Source organism: Ammodytes marinus, assembly GCF_949987685.1.
Source record: "Ammodytes marinus genome assembly, chromosome: 1".
NCBI classification, from domain to species: domain Eukaryota; kingdom Metazoa; phylum Chordata; class Actinopteri; order Uranoscopiformes; family Ammodytidae; genus Ammodytes; species Ammodytes marinus.
This window is the reverse complement of record NC_137230.1, coordinates 11,809,063-11,827,218: the sequence shown is the minus strand read 5'-3', so window position 1 is coordinate 11,827,218 and position 18,156 is coordinate 11,809,063. Positions and strand designations below refer to the sequence as shown.

The following is an 18,156-nucleotide window of genomic DNA, read 5'->3' as shown; positions in this document are numbered from 1 at the left end:
GCAGTGAATTGATCACGTGAATAAGTATTGCTTGTGTATCCAAGGCCTGTTATGGTTTATTCTATAGATAAACTACAATGCCATGGACTTCCATTGTTTTCCGATGAGCAACACCCTTTTGCTCATTGGCATGTCCCTTCATTATTAAGATAGTTGTTTTTGTTGTTTATTTTTCAGCCTATTCTACATAACGTATCCTGCTTCCGTGAATACTCAAATGGTCCTAACATGAACCCCCTAAACATGTCCTCCTAGTTACTACTGGTTAAATACATTTTGCTTGGAACTACAGGGCCCAGATGTTTTATGAAATGATTAAGCCTTTTTCAGAAAGTAAAAGTTAGCTATTTTTAAAGATTAGAGTGTTACATATGAATTATTAAGTTAAGGGCTGAGAGCCACAGACTGGATAAGGAAGTTGGAACGTTTCAAGAAAACGGATGAACAAATTCTTGATTTTGATATTTTTAGTAGGATATGTCGCCAATAGAAAAAATATAGTAGGGGAGAACGGGGGAATCTGAGGCATCGGGTAATGTGAGCCACCCCCTGTATCTAGGCAACGGAAAACATTTGTGGCCATGTGAGATATATGTTTTCAAGCCCCTCTCATTTCCCCATGGCCCTGAAAGAGAGGACCTCATGGTGCTGTGGTAAGCATGTTTTTTCACCAAAATAGGTATTTTGCATGTAAAAGTAAATGTTCTTGCTGTCAACTTAATCAACTGTTGTGCCAAAGCAAATGTATTCACGTAGACAAACTTCTATCATACGTGTTGATGAACTACCAACATGTGAAACCATGTGATGCTGATAACTGAAGATTAGCCTGAAATGCTAAGAGAGGTAGTTTTTTCTCAAATTGTGGTGGTGGGGGAAAGTGAGCCAAATGCTGTGGGGGAAAGTGAGCCACTGTCTCACTTTCCCCCACCATGAGGCACAAGTTAAGTTTAGTCTTAAACATATTTTAATGTAATATTACATAACACATGTTTTATTTTAATGTCATACACATTGTAGAAAAGCCATCATGCCAAGGAAATACACCAGGAAGACGACCTGGGGCAACCACACGGAACCACTTCTCATCTTTCCCTGTAACCTTCAGGGCTGGAATGTAGAGTAGGCCTAGTTGTAGAGTATGACAGGCTGATGTTATAATCCAGTTGGGTCTTCTCCTGTGTTCTGAGTCCCAGGCTGTTCTCGCTGGTTCTGATTTTCCTATGCTTAGACCCCCAGACACTAGCTGGCTCTAAGGGTCCTGTGTTCTGACCCCCAGACTGTGTTCTAATCTAACTGGTTCTATCTTTCATTTGAATCTTATTAAAACCTTTTGAATTATTTTGTATTTGATTTTGTTCAGAGTTACTTTCAAGTGTTAAGAAAATTTGCTTTGCTTAATTGACCAAACCCCATCATTCTTTTACTAGTCCGACATTAGTTCTGGAATGTGTGGCTAGCTTTCAGGATTCTTACACTATGTGTTGTTATGGTAGTTTCAGAGTGGAAAAAGTAAGTGGATCAGTTTACCCCACAGCTGGGGTAAAGTGAGCCACAAACAATCATATTTTCACTGCCCTTTGTCTTGAAAAAATTCTGCTAATGCCCATTTCTAGGAAACATCCTGAATTAATGGGAAATGTGTAAATTTGAGTGATAAATAATTTTTGCTCGCTTAGAGGGGAGCAAATGTAAAAAGTAGCTCAGATTACCCCGTTCTCCCCTATATCGGAGAATTTATCCTTTTATCTTGTGGCAACATAGCCCCCAAAAACTCTAGGATGTGTGGCTGGTTTATGCCCGGTACGTGGATGGTAAGCCACATTATGGTGCTGTGGTTGGGTGTGATGAGTATATAACCTTGAGCTATGCTATAAGGATGTGAGTGGACTTACTGATTACATTGGCTTTCTTGTCTAAATCAGGCTCTCGCTGGTCAGATCAATACATTGATTGGAGTGGGATTAGATCAAACCCTGAGGTCGAAAGGAGCCTTAATTTACTGTCTCATGGTGGGAGTAGTTGGTATGTGACTCACTCTCACACAAAGATACGCGAGACACCTCTCACAGATAGATCAGCTTAAAAGAGGATAGGGCAAGCTGTGTGGTTTCCATTACATCCTGACCCCTAAGATGCTACAGTGTGATTCTCCTTGCAACAAGTCATATTCGACCTTACCAGTTATAACATTATAACATTGCACACATGGCAATGGACAATATTATGCGCTGACTACAAAACAGTAAGCACATGTTGATATCTGCTTATTATATTATTACATTATTATTGCTTATTTTAACATTATTTGAGTTCTAATCAGAAACCGACAGAGACTAGAAATCTTGGTTTGTTTTTTCCTTTATGCTGCAAGTATAACTCATGTTCTGCTACCTGAGATGTTTCACGTCTTTCTTTTATTTTTAAAATTGTTTGGGCCGACATGATAACCTTTTCTTTTCCCCTTTTGAACCCAATGCCAGTCATGCAACAATCTTTGTTTTAATCCGAATGATGGCAGCTCACTCAGACACAGCTATACTGAGATGGAGAATGGCCTGGTCATAATTTACCGTATATGGGATTAGCAGTAGAGAGAGAGAGTTTGTAAGAGAGAGAATTTAACATTACTTTATTGACCAAATAAAAAAAACCATCATACACAATTTTCTCTTATACAAGACAATCAATACAGTATAGCAAAGTCCAGACTGAAAACATATATATTATCTCAAACAACACCTGCCTTCCATATACTATATTCTAAGCCTAGCAAACACCTTTTTCACCTCATACAAATATAAAGAGATTGAATGATGAATGATGCATTCACACACACAAGGCACTTCTTCATTGCGTTGCAGAAGGCAATTCACTTTTAACCAAGAACTATGAAAGCTCTTCAACACCACAACTAGATTCTGTCCTATTAAACTAGAACATCCACATTGTCGTGTAACTGTCTAATCAAACAATTTTATGTGCACTGTGTCCTTTAACGTGATGATTATGGCTACTATTAACCCATACAGATAGGTCAAAGAGGGGCAGTTATATACTTATGAGGCTCCATATTAATTTTCATATTCTTCTTCATTGATAACTTTGCAGCTTTTAGCGCATATTATGTTACTTCTCTATTTCCCTATAAAACAGAGTTTCACAAATGGCAGTCGGAAACCAGCAACAACACTGCCCACAAGCACTGATCCCTGTCAAAAGTGCATTAAAAGAGAGAACACTGGCATACTGTTTATACCCACTTTTGAAATAAACTAATACTGCCCCAACCTTAGGCGAAATAACCCCACAATGGATATAAAACTGCTAAGCGGAGTCATAATGCTGCTATGTAGTTATTGGCAATGACTCCTTGCCAGGGTCAGACATTTATGAAAGCTTGGGGCACATTTACCCTTATTATTAAATATTAATAAAGGGAATTGTTGTCATTCCTGGTCCTCACTGCATACAATGCACTAAACATTTCCCTTCTTAGGTGACAACCATCCAATGCTCCAAAGCATGTCAAATGCACTTTAGCTTTGTCAGACCTGTTTCCATTCAGGTACCCTAAGAAGTAAGACCTCCTGGATTTGTAGTCTTTCCTAAAATGCATTGCCATTACCAGGGTCAAATAATAAACCAAGCGCCTGCTGTCAATCACTCAGTTAATGTGCTCAAGCTAATGGCATTAGCAAGAACTCGCTAATGGAAAACCAAACCATGCATTTCAATCCTCCACACTAAACTTGATATTGCATTTTGATATTCTCTAACATCTTGAGCAGAAACCTCCTCCACTTATCTTCCCTTGGTTGACCATTTTTCAGGTTTGGGCTTCTGAAATAATGAATAGCCTTAGTTGCAAATTATAGATTGATATATTTATTCAGTGGGTTTTTATTGGACATCAATCTGGCGTTTACACTCATATTTATGAAGAAATAGACTTGTTGGTTAAAGAAATGCTCCAGGTTTTATGCTTCGCGTTTATGGGCGTGGAACACAGATGAGGCTATAGAGCTTTATGGAGCCAGTGCAGACAGGTGAGCTGCATAGATTTAAATGAGAGCATTTCTGTTGTGTGTGACACGCAAGTAAGAAATGTGTCTGAGAAGCGTTCAGATTAGACAAGTTTTAAGCCTAGGGCACTGCATCTAAGTAACCAGGAGTCAAACCCATCGAAAGACAGAACAAATAATGTGGTAACCCTCAACTCATGAACCTTATCAAAAAGGTAAAAATAATAAAGAACCATGCTTATGTTATTATGATCAGTGGGAGGGAGAACTTTTACTGAAACCAAGACCGTTTTTTTGTTACAAACTTGTGGTGCATTGTGATGCATTTTTGCCATTTAAGGCGAAAAAGAAAGAGTCAGTATGCCAGAGTAGAAACTTGGGAATGAAGGTCAACTGTGTAAGTTTCCACAATATACTATTACTGCAAACACAGAGATTAGATTATCAGGGTGATTCATCTTTGTTCAGACTCACACTTGGAACCTGCAGGAGGCAGAAAGGGTGACTTACAGAACTGCAGAGTCAGCGCTCTATTTAGGACATAAAGATGAGAGGCAGAGCCGTGACCTATTTGAGAGAGAAACCTCATCTTGACTAAATAGGTGAAATGATGTTTTTCAGACAAATCTTGAAGTTGTGTATGTAAAGGATATTCTCAAGTGGCACAGCAAATATCTCTCAGCTTGATGAGTATAGCTGTTGGAAGCAACTGAGGTTTATTTCTTTAAAATACTCTGTTGGGGCTGTGGCTGGATGTCATGGCCTATGCTGTCACCCCTGATGGATCATCATCGACACTACCACTGCTAAATTCTCTCTGTGTGCTAACAGGTATATAGGGCTTATATATAGCTCCATTATCACTTTTTTCCATATGCCACTGGGGGCACAGACTCCTTTGTCCTGAGCAAGAACGTTAGAGAATGATAATTAAAAGATTATGAAAGAGCATCAAATGACGGTAGTACAATGTAGGTGGTTTGCAGCAACAAGGAATCATTTTTAGATTGAAACCCATCAGTGTTTGTCAATAAACATGTTGCACCCAAATCAGTCTGTCAATGGACAGACTGATATACCAATCTAATGATGGCATCTCTAGAGCTGTGCCTTTAAAGTGGCAACAATGAAGTGCTGATTAGACGGTGCAGAGATTACTTTGGAAAACAGGAATGGATGTCCAACTAATGAGTTTTATTTATTGTCTTATTTCACCAGGTCGTGCCAATCACTGGTCAGCTATCATTGGTGCCTCCCACTCTAAGAACTACGTGCTGTGGGAATACGGCGGCTTTTCCAGCGATGGAGTTAAACAGATTGCTGAGCTGGGCTCCCCAGTCAAAATGGAGGAGGAGATCCGACAGAGGGTAAGATTCTCTCGCACTAAGAGGTGATAGGAGGTGTAGATGTTGCATATAAAGTACACTGGAAAGGGATGAAAAGGTCCCTCAAATATTTTTTTTCGGTTTGATGTTTATGTATATATTTGCATACATACTTTATTTCTGGGACTATTTTTCCCCAACTGAAACTGTTAAGAGAGGAGGGTTATGCTTATCAAAGCAAAACAGCCAAATATCTCAAAGTTGACCAATGCTCGAAAAAACAAAACTTTTGCCTGCTGTGTTTCGCCTTAAGTTGTAATTTATATACATTTATGCATTCCACTCCTCTCTCCCTCCTTGGCCTCTCATCTCTTTATTGTTTCCACAAATAGCTTCGTATATCTTTCTTCTTTCCCTCTTCTCCCTGGCTGTATCCATGCTGGCAGAACAGATGGATCTGCAGAGTGCTTATTGTTGGCTAATATTGAAGACCTGGAGTCACAGGAGATAATGAGAGCATAGTGTGAGCAATGGGGTCTCGGTGTCATTGTCACCCTCCCACGACTATTACAGCACACTCTTTTTTCATATTTTTCCTCATCCTTCAGCCTGGATCATTAGACCCAGCTTTATTTCAGCTCAGAGGTGAGGGCAAAATGGAACCAGATTTTATAGAACAGTACAGTACATGTCCTGAAAAACATCAATTTGATTAGTTATTCAAAATTGAATGTTGTTGTGTTTTCAGTTAACTGGTAATTTTTTTTTGGTGCACATGCTATGATAATAGTTTTGCCCACACAATCAATCATGTATGCCAATCCCTTAGGTTCTAGCATGGCTCAAGCTTTAGTTGTCAAGAATGATTTCTCAATGGTGAAGTGGGATTGGCTAACACATGAATGCAGGCTGAAGACTTAACAGGCGATCAATATAAACCCCAGTCTTAAAGTAGCATGCTATTATTCCTGCTAGCCTGGCAAAATCTAATAAATAATCAGCCATTTGTCAATACTCTGTACTAGGGGTGTGCGGAGACGTCATTATCTGTATCTGTATCTGTATCTGTTCAACCAACAAAATTATCTGTATCTGTATCTGTATCCGGATACACAACAAGAAGTGGGCGTGGCGTATACCGGAAGTTTCTTTTACATTAGCCTACATTAAAGGAAGTCACACCTAAATTGATTTTCTAAACTAATATTCATTGTCAATGCAATTGTTATCATTGTCCCTTCAAAGCATCACATTGATGTAATATTGACATATTGACATATTGTCGAAAAGTCAGATATATTTCTACCTTTTCATCTCTCTCTCTCTCTCTCTCTCTTCTTTGTTCTCAGAATACGAAGAAATTCTGGGAACGAAAATATTGATAAATAACAGCCCAAATCTGTGCATAGGCTACTCACTGTTAGTAAATGAGGGCCAGTGTTTTACTTTTAACTTAATTAAGGTATCCCTTTAACTGGGGGAAATACAGCTGTATTTCATGATTATTTTTTATCTCTATCTCTCCCCCTCCCTCTTTTTTTACTTTTGTTTTACTAAACTAAGATTTAGGAACAATATATGTATCAACGTACCAATCTCATAAACCCTAAATAATATGTTAGCCTTTCCACAAAGCCACATGTGATTTTAATGTGTCAAGTTTGCAGTTTCCGATTTTATTGTATAGGTCCTGAAGTAGGCCTAGCCGTATACGCATTGATTGACAGCTGAAAAAGTACAGGTCCTAAGCATCAGTTTGATGGAAACGTTGTGGTGTTTGAAAGAGTTTAAGCAGTAGGCCTAGAGAATGTAAATACATCGGGGAAGGGCTGACGGTGACTCGGGGTGCAGCATATTCCATCGGTTCGTCTCTTCTCCGCCACGGCAGCGGAGGAAACTCACATAAAAACGGCAGCGAATGCGACCGGTAGAACCCTCTATTCAAGGGAAAGGGCGAACGCGCTGCGTTTATCGGTGGATAAAAAGAGAGAGACCGCGGGTCACGGGACGCGCCCGGTCCTCTCATGTCCACCGCAGAACAGCTGTTATTGTAATTCTACCTGTTGTGTCATTGAGGCGGAACGCGCTGCGTCAATTAGGCGAATAATATATAACAAAAAAAATCCCCGAATAATAACGGGACTATTCGGAAATTATCCGTATCCGTATCTAACTCATTATCCGTGCTTATCCGAATACATATTCGGATTCGGGCTCATCCCTACTCTGTACATTACTTTAGTTGTGCCATTTATGTTTGTGTTTTTGTTGCCTATGTGTATTTGTAAGGGGACGTATAGTTTGATTTCACTGATAACACTTTTATCATTTCTTTTATGTAATTTTACCTCACAACATACAGGTGCTTTTTGGTTGACCTTCAATGTTGCCATAGGCAGCTACTGCACACATTCATTGGATCCACTTTTATACAACACAAAAAACACATAGTCTTTGGATGCCCTTGAGGTAAGGAGGCTGAGAGAAGGAGGCTCCCTGTTTTGAGCCGGCAAGCGCTTCTCTGCAAACGCTGACACAAACAGAAAGCTGATTCTCTTTTGTATAAGGTGGGGCGTCAGGGGAAGCAACAAGCGATGAATGCAAAATTGAAATTCATAGCCAGGCTCCTCTCCAGCCAAGGGGTGCACTGATCAGAGTGTTCATACAAAGTTTTATATGCAGAGTCAGGAAGGCTTGCAGACTGTTCAAACGTATAAGCTTGCTCTGTGTGATGGCTTTCTTTTGTATCTTTTTCTTTTCTTTTTTTTAATATAAGTTTTTCACTTTTTAAGAGCTTTGCTAAGTGTGTACAGTCTTGCTGTTGCTGCTTACTAGATGGGTGGTTGAAAAAAGTTTACATGTGCAAGTCTTCAATCATACAATTTATACGAGCACACTGCTGGGCCCGCTCTTTTTAGTTTTCACCATGTGACCGACTGGTAATAAAAGTATGATTGAATGTCTAAGCCTCATCAAGAACAGCCTTCACCCACACAGTCTCAGCACCTATGTGCCGCACACAAGCCATCATGGCACCATGTCACTTATCATATTGAAAGTGCCCCAAATTATGAGTGTGGCCATTACTGTCCTTTTAAGAATGTATGTATTGAAATGAATGACATAAAATTGCAACACACAGTGAACAAGAAGGTGCTCCGATTAAACTTATGATAGTTTTTGTGAAGAGTGTTACCCCTTTGTTAGTTAGTGTATCATACAGCATGTGTTATGTCTTAAGGTTTAATGCATTCAGTTGTTCGAGTGAGAGATTCACAACAATTTGTCTTTCCAAACTGTAGACAGATTCCATTCGCCAGGTACACATGCTCTTATCAGAGGACTTGGCAGCACATGGGGATCCAGCCCGGGTCCGTGTTGTTGTCCCTCCTCTCATTTCAGAGGTGATTTGTATATGCATTCAGTCATTACTGAAGCTCAGTGTGTCACTAATGAGAAGTTTAATGAGACTCTCTCCATGGAACAGCGACCAGGGCCAAGGCCCCAGACGGATTATGAAATTTCCTATTTCCTCTCGCAGCATGGAACGCTTTTTCATTATTGCACACGGTACAGATGCTTACGGAATCCTCTATTATACTGAGCTCTGCAGCTGGGCGACAGAGCAGAGACAACATAACTGAACAAGACCGAAGCTGGAAAGAGACATTACAGATTCATGACAGGAAATACAGATCCATGTCACTTGATGCAGCTGCGTGCTCCTTATTCTGCTGTGTGGCATCTTTGGATTTTTACAAGGATACACATGCAGATTGGATCACTTAACTTGGGTGATTCATAAACAAAATTACTCTGCATTAATTCCAATTACTACTCGTATTGTATCACATTCACATCTGCAGGTTCTTTAGCCTGCAAGAAGCAATAGGGGTAAATCACACATATAGTTGCATGATGAGCAAAGAACGACAGGTATTATGGAATGAAATAGCTTCTTGTTCATCTCTATCCCTCTCCTCTCCTTTTTAAGCATGTTGCAAGGATTCAAAATTTGTCGTGAGACAAAAAAGTCTGCCATCTGTAAGTGGGAGGCCTGCAGTCAGGAGCATGGGAAGAGAATAACTTCACAACCCTTTTTCACTGTAGGGAAATCTGTTTTACCTATTTGTAGCCTTTTGGCTAATTCTGACATTTCTAACACATATAACCACGTGTTTTATTCATTTGCACTGTCCCCTTCCTGAATAAACTGAATTGAATTGAAGTAGTTATTGAGTTTATGTCTGAAGAAATTACGTAACTAGTATTAAGTAGATGCTCAGGGAGAATAGCTGCTGTCTGCGGTATTGATCTTCTGACATCGAGGGGGTTCGTGGGAAGGATAGAGGGATGCTATTCTATATAAACATACCAATCGACTGTGTATGTCTGCTGATTCCCTTTTCTGTTTTTTTCTGTCTGAGAAATACATCCCACAGTGCCTTCAGACCATTTACTCGCAGCATAGCTAGCTGATTTCCATTCTTGTCATTGTTGAAACAACAGCACACTAAAGACAATTTCTTGGAAAGGAGCTGTTATGTCATTACTCAAGAGTGCTTTGATGTAGAACACATACAAATGTCGCTCCCTTTATTCCAATGCCTTCTCAGTTGAGCAACATTGATACAAGACAAGAGTACATTTCAGATACACACGCAAAAGCACAATCTCCTCTAAGTGAACACCTACATGTAGCTGACATTTTGATAATGAGCAACAGTGATTATGTATAAGACCTATATTATGGCTAATGGGTTAGAGAAGCCTGAATGACTTGGAGCCAGTAATTTTCTTGCATCATTGGGTTTTGTAATGTCTTTTTTGAAATCCAATCTCTCATCAGAAACCTTGAGATGAAACTTTGAAATGAGTCTTCACCTTGATGCCATTCAGAATTGGTCTTTCAACCCCCCAAATTTGATCAATTCCATGCAAACTCATTATCCGGTTCCTGGGTTTATAAGCGCATACAGTATATGTGGAGGCCTGTAGCATGCAGACACGTTCGATGATACATCAGTGACATTCACTCCCTTTAATATTACATGAAAGGGTCTAGTTCATGATTATCAGAAAATATTCCTATGGCATCCCTCATGTCCTAATGAAATGTGTAGGTTAGTAGATTTTGATTGTGGAAATGTGATTATGATATCATATAATTGTACAGCAGACATTGTGCTGTATTCTTTGTCGCATTACGTCCATGACAGGAAGAGAAGTAGCCTGCTGAAAGGGGTCATGCTGTGTATGGGTCGGAGGTTTAAATGTTGTATTCTCAGTGGTTCATAATTTGCATCTTGGATGCCTCTGAGCAAAATCTTTTCTCAGTCCCGTTATAATGAAGCAGGGAGAGGGAAAAATGAAAGAAAGTAATAGCTGTTATTTCTACCCGCAAAATACTGCATGTTAGTTGTTTGGGCCGAGGGATTTTATCCATCAACATTTTACGTTCATGATATTAAGTTTTTATATGTTTAAAGATTGACGATTCTACAGGGTTGCTCTGTCTTCAAAATGCTGCTTCAGCCCTCTAGAAACAGCAAAGTGTTATTCACAAGATGTTATTTCACACAGAACCTACAGGCTATTTCTATGTCTTCAGTTATCGCCTTCATGCTGTTCTCTCTCGGCATACCGTCTTATTCCCCGTGTATATAACTGTCTGTGCGATGTAACGCTGCATGAGGTCAGGTCTGCCACAGCGGGACAGCAGCTAGCTATACAAGGGCCTCCCAGAGGGTCCAGTCTTAACCCCACCTCTCTATCCAATTTTGCCAAGCCACAGTGCACCATGCCTAACCCCAGTGGTTGTAAGAGCATGCAGAAATCCCCTATCTCTTAACCACTACGCCCACTATGGCTTAGTTTTTAGGCTGTCTTTTTGTATGTTAAAACAAACAAACAACAAAACAAAATTAGGAGGGAATATATTTTTAAACTCTCTTGGCCTGTCATGCTCATGAGCCCAGCAGAGATATTTCTGTTTGGAACAAACAAAGCTTTCAAAAAACTCAATGCCTGCCTTTGGTTCCCAGAATTGTTATTATGATTGACGAAATCGAGCATCAGCCAATGGCTAGAACATTGTGAAATGCACTGGGGGCGAGTTAACCAATATGTGTTTCGTGTATGTGCATCTGTGTCTGAATATGCACATGCACGTAGTTTGGGCATATGAGTGTGTTGTTGAATTTTCTTATGGAACATTTGTCAATTTATCATAAAGGCTCAGATTCACAGGTTTTCTCTTTAGTGGAGATGCTCAGTGTTTGTGATTAATAAGCAAGATTTGATCTGTTTGCACATGGATTACGTTTGTGTGTGTGTGTGTGTGTGTGTGTGTGTGTGTGTGTGTGTGTGTGTGTGTGTGTGTGTGTGTTTGTGTGTGTGCAGCCCATAATGTTGACTTAACTGATGCAGGGCTACATACACTATCACAGGGATAAAGGCTGACTTATCCCGGAATCTCGGACATCTTGGCCTGAGGCAGCCTTGATCAAATTATCCCAGTGTCCCGACAAATGAATGAAATAAGAGAGTAGTAGCAGGCAAAAGAGAAAAGACAGAACACTAGAACACTAGAACACTAGAACACTGCTACATTCCCGTCCTGTGTGTGCGTCATGGCAGTGATTTAAGGATTAGATAATTGTCTTGTTTGCCTCATACGATATGCCAGGACTTTTCTCTGAGTTCTTGTCACTGAGTTCCTGTGAGTGTGAGATCACACAGTTTATGGAAATACAATTCAAATTTATGCTAAAAAGTGGAAGGTTTTGAGTTAGGGTTGTATATGTGGTCTCCAAGGGAAATCGTTTTAACCCTTTTATCACTTTTTAATCGAGGATATTCATACATCTCCTGTGGTCTTTCATCTGTTTAAAATTGTTTTTTATATGTATGCGTGTTTTTTACTTTTTAGTTTTGAAATTTTATCTGGAGATGTCTTACTTTATTGTGTCACTATCTGTTCGTGTGTGTGTGTCGATGGCGCCAAATGAAGCTGTGGACAGGGATAGGGAAAGGCTGTCAAAGCGAAAGCGTTTTTAGTGGGGTAGATAATAATATACGTTAGTAGTACAGATGGTGTCGTCATGGTTAAAGGGACGTGTAACCATATGCCTCTCTCATGGCTACTCAAGTGTAAATAGGTTTTGTGAGATGAAAGTAAGTGTCACTCATTTCCGTCCCATCTGTTTGGAACTGCAGCCACTGTGATTGACTCTACATTAACGCTGCTTGCCATTTGGTGAGTCCATAGAACATTACCACACAAATACCCAAGTGAAATTGCGGTGGCAATTCAAATAGACACACTGTATTTAGAGGTCACAACAAAAACCTATATAGATTCATTCGATTCTCCTGAATAAAGTTTTGGAATAATGGAATAGACGTCATCATAAGACCTGCTAAATCCAATCAAACCATTATTGTCAATCTGGGATATTTTATTCATAGGGTGAACAATTCTGTTTTCAACAACAGGGCTCTAGCTGTTGTGTTGTCCCTGTGTAAATGACACCATGGTTCTGAGGCTCCCCCATTTACTGCAATCTCCATATCATTGGGTAGGCCAGTGACCTGCAGTCTGTCTTCGCTGGAATGGGTCAAACAGATAAAGGAAACAGAGTGCGATTGACAGTCAAGGACATAGCGGAGCATTCAGACATGGCCGCACACATTTATCTGAAACACTTATCAAAGACGAGTGCAGGGCGGTGTATACCTCATCAGATTTGTCTCAATATCGCAGCACTAATGTACAACGTATGAATCATTTCGATTGTCTAAACACCATTATTCGTTACCACCATTATCATTATTAATCTACTGTAGCTTTTCAGAAGACGGCAGAGATATATTATCCCGAAACACTGTTTTTGTACTGATACTGCTTTTTGCTAATCCAGGTTATTGCCTAGTCCATTACTTTTAGTGTAGCATCCTTCATTTCTAATGTATCATTATATCGCCTCAAATGCATTAAAAGCTCATTACTCTGTATGTGTCTGAGTGTGTGAGCGTGCTGCACACAAACAGCAATAATAGTTACTCTGTGGATATAGTGCTTCTCTGCCTGTAGAGATAACTAACAAAAACATCACATTCATGTAGCCAACTTAGGCTGCTTTCATATTGGATAATGGACCGTAAGGGCAGTGAACCCAGCCAGTGTATTGAAAAGATAACTCATTAGTTGTAAATACTGCTAATGTGGTCATTTACACACACATACTTTTTTTTTACAGTCCTTTTTTGTGTGCCTCGTATAATACATGAACTTAAATTGCTGATTCCAATTTTGACAATGTTTATGACATTATGTTCCAAATATCCATGTATTACTTACTTATATGTTCCGATACCTATCTTATGTTAAGGCAAATGGACACTATTATTTATTCTGCAAAGAGATACAGCTCTCACAGTCTCTGCAGTCTGGCATGCTGTGTATTGATGCAAACGTTATATTTCGCCTTAAGCATGTTTCTGTTTTCTGTTTGGTATCTCCCCATTGGACGTAAATGCTGAGTTAAAGTCTCTTGTGAGTTTTGGATTCAATTATGTATTCTGGTGCATAGCTTGTGGGTGTATGATACCGTGCTTTAAATAAGGTTCTTGAAGAAATGATAAACTAAAAGATGCATTTTATCTGACTTCAATCTGAATATATGTGGTGGTGAGTTGATAGAACTGTAGTTTTTATTTTAAATTGCGGTTGGCAAGTTCCGAATGATCACATGCCCCGCAGTGCAGAACATCTAACCTCAATGGCCAATGACCTCCTTACAGAGAAAGGATTTTGGAAGTAAGAATGAAAGTTAGCAAAAATGGAAGAAAAGCTTAGGGAGCGACAGACAGCCTGAACTGGGTCATCAAAGGCAGTTACCTCAATTCATCTCTAATAATATCCCTTAGCCCTAGGCACAGGTCTGCTGGAGTTGTGTGTATGATGGCTCAGGCAGCTTGATGAATGAGTGTGCCAGGCAGCACTATAGGCACCCAGACTGCACTGCAAGGCTCAGAGATTGCCACCGAGGAGGACCGCATTCGGCGAATCAATTCACAGCTCCCCAGAGAAGTAGCCAGTGCTTACAAGCTCATCCGCTTTAAGCATGGACACTTCTCTTGTCTCCACACTTTAATACCCAGCCCGCGGAATGATCTCCTGTCCTGTTTTGAGCATGTATGATTGGTGTGGCTGAAGTCACTTCACTTATGCAGTGTCTGAACCACAGCCTATTCTGCAGGGCAGGATATAGGCATGTCAGTGGAGATTTAATTAATATACCTGAAGGCTGTGTTGTGAGCCTTTGCGCTATGCACTGATAACAGCCACCATGCATCCCATTGGATTTTATGTCTAATAATAGCTTGGAGTACGTGCTGGGACGGATAGAAAAGAGGTTCCTGAGCAGAACTTTGATTACAGCATCAGAGGAACTTCTTTCTCACCCAGGGAAAAGGCTGCTTGAGACCTAGTGGCGCTTTGGCTCGCAGCTCTTAATTTCCCTTAAGTGTGGGGTCCTAGGGAATACTTTTGCCAGTTTAAATATAGGACTATTATAGGACTAAGAATATGCACGCTGACAAATTCCCTTAACATACTAACAAAAAATAATTTGAAGTAGTTTTAAGTTGCTTATTATTTGTGTTTCGCATCTCAAGACCTCAAGACACAGTAGAAATGCATGGAGTGAAGTCAGTCTCCTCATATTTCAGACTGGATGTGTCCATGCCACAATCTTCATTTGACAGGTTTCTTTAGCTTATTATAGTGATGTCAATGCATAGGAATGACTTATTTGCATAGTCCTGCACTCAGAGGAGATAAGCTTTCCTGCTAATATTAATGAGGTGAAAAACAGAGGTATTTGCATGGTAATTAGCGCTAATGATCTTTTTAGTATTATGATTATACGAGTACCTCCTGAAGCTGATATTCCAAAGGGATCCGAACAGGCAGAAGCCCCAGATGTTACTGCTTCATATCGATGTCTTCTGCTATTGCTTGAGAGAAAGGATCTTACTGCCTTTATGTTGTTTGCATAGCCACCAGGTGCTGGGAATAGCCATTTGTATATTTTTTTTTGCAGAAACGGTGTGGATTTTGTTGTCAATTTTCATAGCCCCCTCCTCTCTGTTTCCAATTAAGTGTTTGTGTTTTTGTTTTGCTTTTTTTGTTTTTTGGGGGGGAGGGACCAGATCACTGAAATTCTGGTACATCGTGGATCATTCATCACTGTTTAATGAGAACTCAACACTTAAGAGTCTCACTTATTTCATGGACAGCATATGCATTCCAGGCATGTAGTTGTAGCTGCTGATTCATTCAAAATTGAATGGGCGATTTACAGACGTGGTCTCTCTCTCTCTCTCTCTCTCTCTCTCTCTCTCTCTCTCTCTCTCTCTCTCTCTCTCTCTCTCTCTCTCTCTCATACAGACACAGACATGCATGCTACCACATAGTCCCAGAAAGTGTCTCAGAGTAAAGCTTCAGCTCTTGCTTTTTGGTACACAATCAGCGGATAATTTCGACATTATGCATTTTTGGTCAATTTAACTTCAGTTTTGACAGTTATATAGCCTAAACATTGAGAATATGAAGGATCAGTTTTTGGTTTTCAGTAATAAGTCAATAATAACGGTAAACATGTGTACTGTGGCAGACAAAAAGATAAACATACAATCAACTCAGAACCTCTCATTTGTTCAACAGTCCACTGTTTAGCAGGTAGAGATATTTGTGAGAATTAATGATGCGACAGCTCCTTTGTTTTCAACAGTGTATGCTGGTAGTGGCAGCCTGAGGGGAGGATGGTGTGTATTCACTATCGAATGGTTGAGATTGATCAGTAATGATTTTCTTAACCAGAGATGTAGTGCGGTGTTCTGAAAGTTGTGTGATATTGGGAAATAATGTTGGCGGTAATAGATCTGCAGGCAATAGTTGTTTTTATGTTTGTTCTTTCTTGAGTGGGCTGAGCAAACATAGTATGTTGAATGTGTAATGGTCTAATGCAGCGGTTTTCAAACTGTGTTCTCTGAGGGGGGGCTCACTCTCTCACACTTTGAAAACCCCTAATGAGCTTTATTGTGGTGTTCTTTCAAGTTTTACTCAAACTTTGGTGTTCACTCTGCATTTGTTATTCACAAATATAGATCACTTGGATAGAAGTGAACCTTTTGTCGGATCAAAAGTTTTCAAGCCACATATTCGCTCTCGTGGAAACAATAAAAAAGAATACAAAAGACAGCAATGTAAGCATTATGGAAATCGCAATCAGGTTTTTTGCACCAAATCCCAATGTATGTCCTTAAACATGTAGTATGTGGCAACACCAAGTCTTTTTCTTATTCCCCTATACATATAGCTTCCTTTATTGGTCTACTTTTTTCTTTTGTGTAAATGTGTTGAAGATAAGAGTAATAGTCACTTCTGAGGGGAAGGTTTGGACTTGATGTGGACAACCTTTCTTCATCTCCACCCACATATTACTGAAATTCAAATACAGCCAAACAGAAGAACTTTGGGTGTCGGGGAACAACAAAATGCTTACTGTAGGAAGAACTGCTATTATATTTTCAAACTCAATGTGAATGAATTTAAAATGCTGGCTACTATACATGTTGTTGTGACATGTCCACTGTTGTGTTATTATGTTTTATATTGGGCATATCGATATCAAACTTTTTAATATACCTTCATTTTTCCTCTGCTCCAGCCTATCAGCTAGGGAAATCTCTATTAAGAAAACTTCATTTGGTTGAACTCAATGTCTCAATGCTACCCTCTTACCTCTTTAGTAATGTCCTTTTTAAATGCTGGTATGTGGTAAATGGTAGTCTTCGTCATCGTGCATAAGGTTTCTGTGAACAAACTAATTTCACTATAATAATAGATGTTTTATTTAACTCTGTTTAAATGAGTAGAAATTGAAGGTGGCTGATTGATTGTAGCAGGTGTCTGCAGCGTGAACGCACAGAGACTACTTTATGGCTGCCTTCCTTCCCAGATTCATATTAAACCATTACGCATGTCAGTGGAGCAAGCAGACAATATTAAACCACATTAACACTGTGACTCTGTTCCTAACCATTTCATATTTGCAATGATGCCAGTTTAAATGCCGTTGCTTGCCTAACAGGGAATTACAAATGCTAAATCAAGCATCGCAAATGAAGGTTCACTGCGCTTGTCAGGACTAGATGGAAATTAGGCATGCAATATGAATCTTTTCCCTCCAAGACGAGAGAGTATGTCATCTGCACCGCATGGTGTGTCTTCTCTAAGGCATACAAGCAGTTCTCTGTTCTGAAAATGACTACACTAAGCTTTTTACAAAAACATTTTTTTGCACATCATGAGCTTATTTGTTTGGGGGAGCAAACATAAAAAAAACAGAAATGATTTTGAGCTACAGCACAGAAGCTACCTGCAAAATAAAGTATTGGAATACAGATAGGCTTTGTAACGTGAACGCAGTGGCTTCCAGGACTTATCAGGAAATAAACCAATTCATATTCATAATGTTTACACTACTGGGAGCCCCGGGGCCTATAGCTTATTCTTCATCTAATTATGTTTTTAGTTAAGCTTTATTTTTCCTGGGCTCCCTGTGAGCAAACAGGGGCTTCAGGTAGATTTTACCTTGGTTTGTTGGATAGAATGAAGAGGTGACTTGCTAATGTACCGTTTTATATTTTATTACATTTCTGCCTATATCTGCATTTACATGTAACCTTATCAAATGAATAACATAGAAAGCTAACAGCCACGACCAAAAATGACA

The 18,156-nt window shown here is 39.6% G+C and overlaps 1 protein-coding gene across 2 annotated transcripts in view; it reads left to right on the top strand.

Annotated features, from left to right (window-relative positions):
* spon1a (spondin 1a) overlaps positions 1-18,156 on the top strand; it is a 57,464-nt gene that overhangs the window by 14,018 nt on the left and 25,290 nt on the right. For both annotated transcript variants that reach the window (XM_080032823.1, XM_080032822.1), the window contains exon 6: positions 5,244-5,392. In XM_080032823.1, coding sequence (XP_079888949.1) covers positions 5,244-5,392 — 149 coding nt within the window. The remainder of the gene's footprint in view (positions 1-5,243; positions 5,393-18,156) is intronic.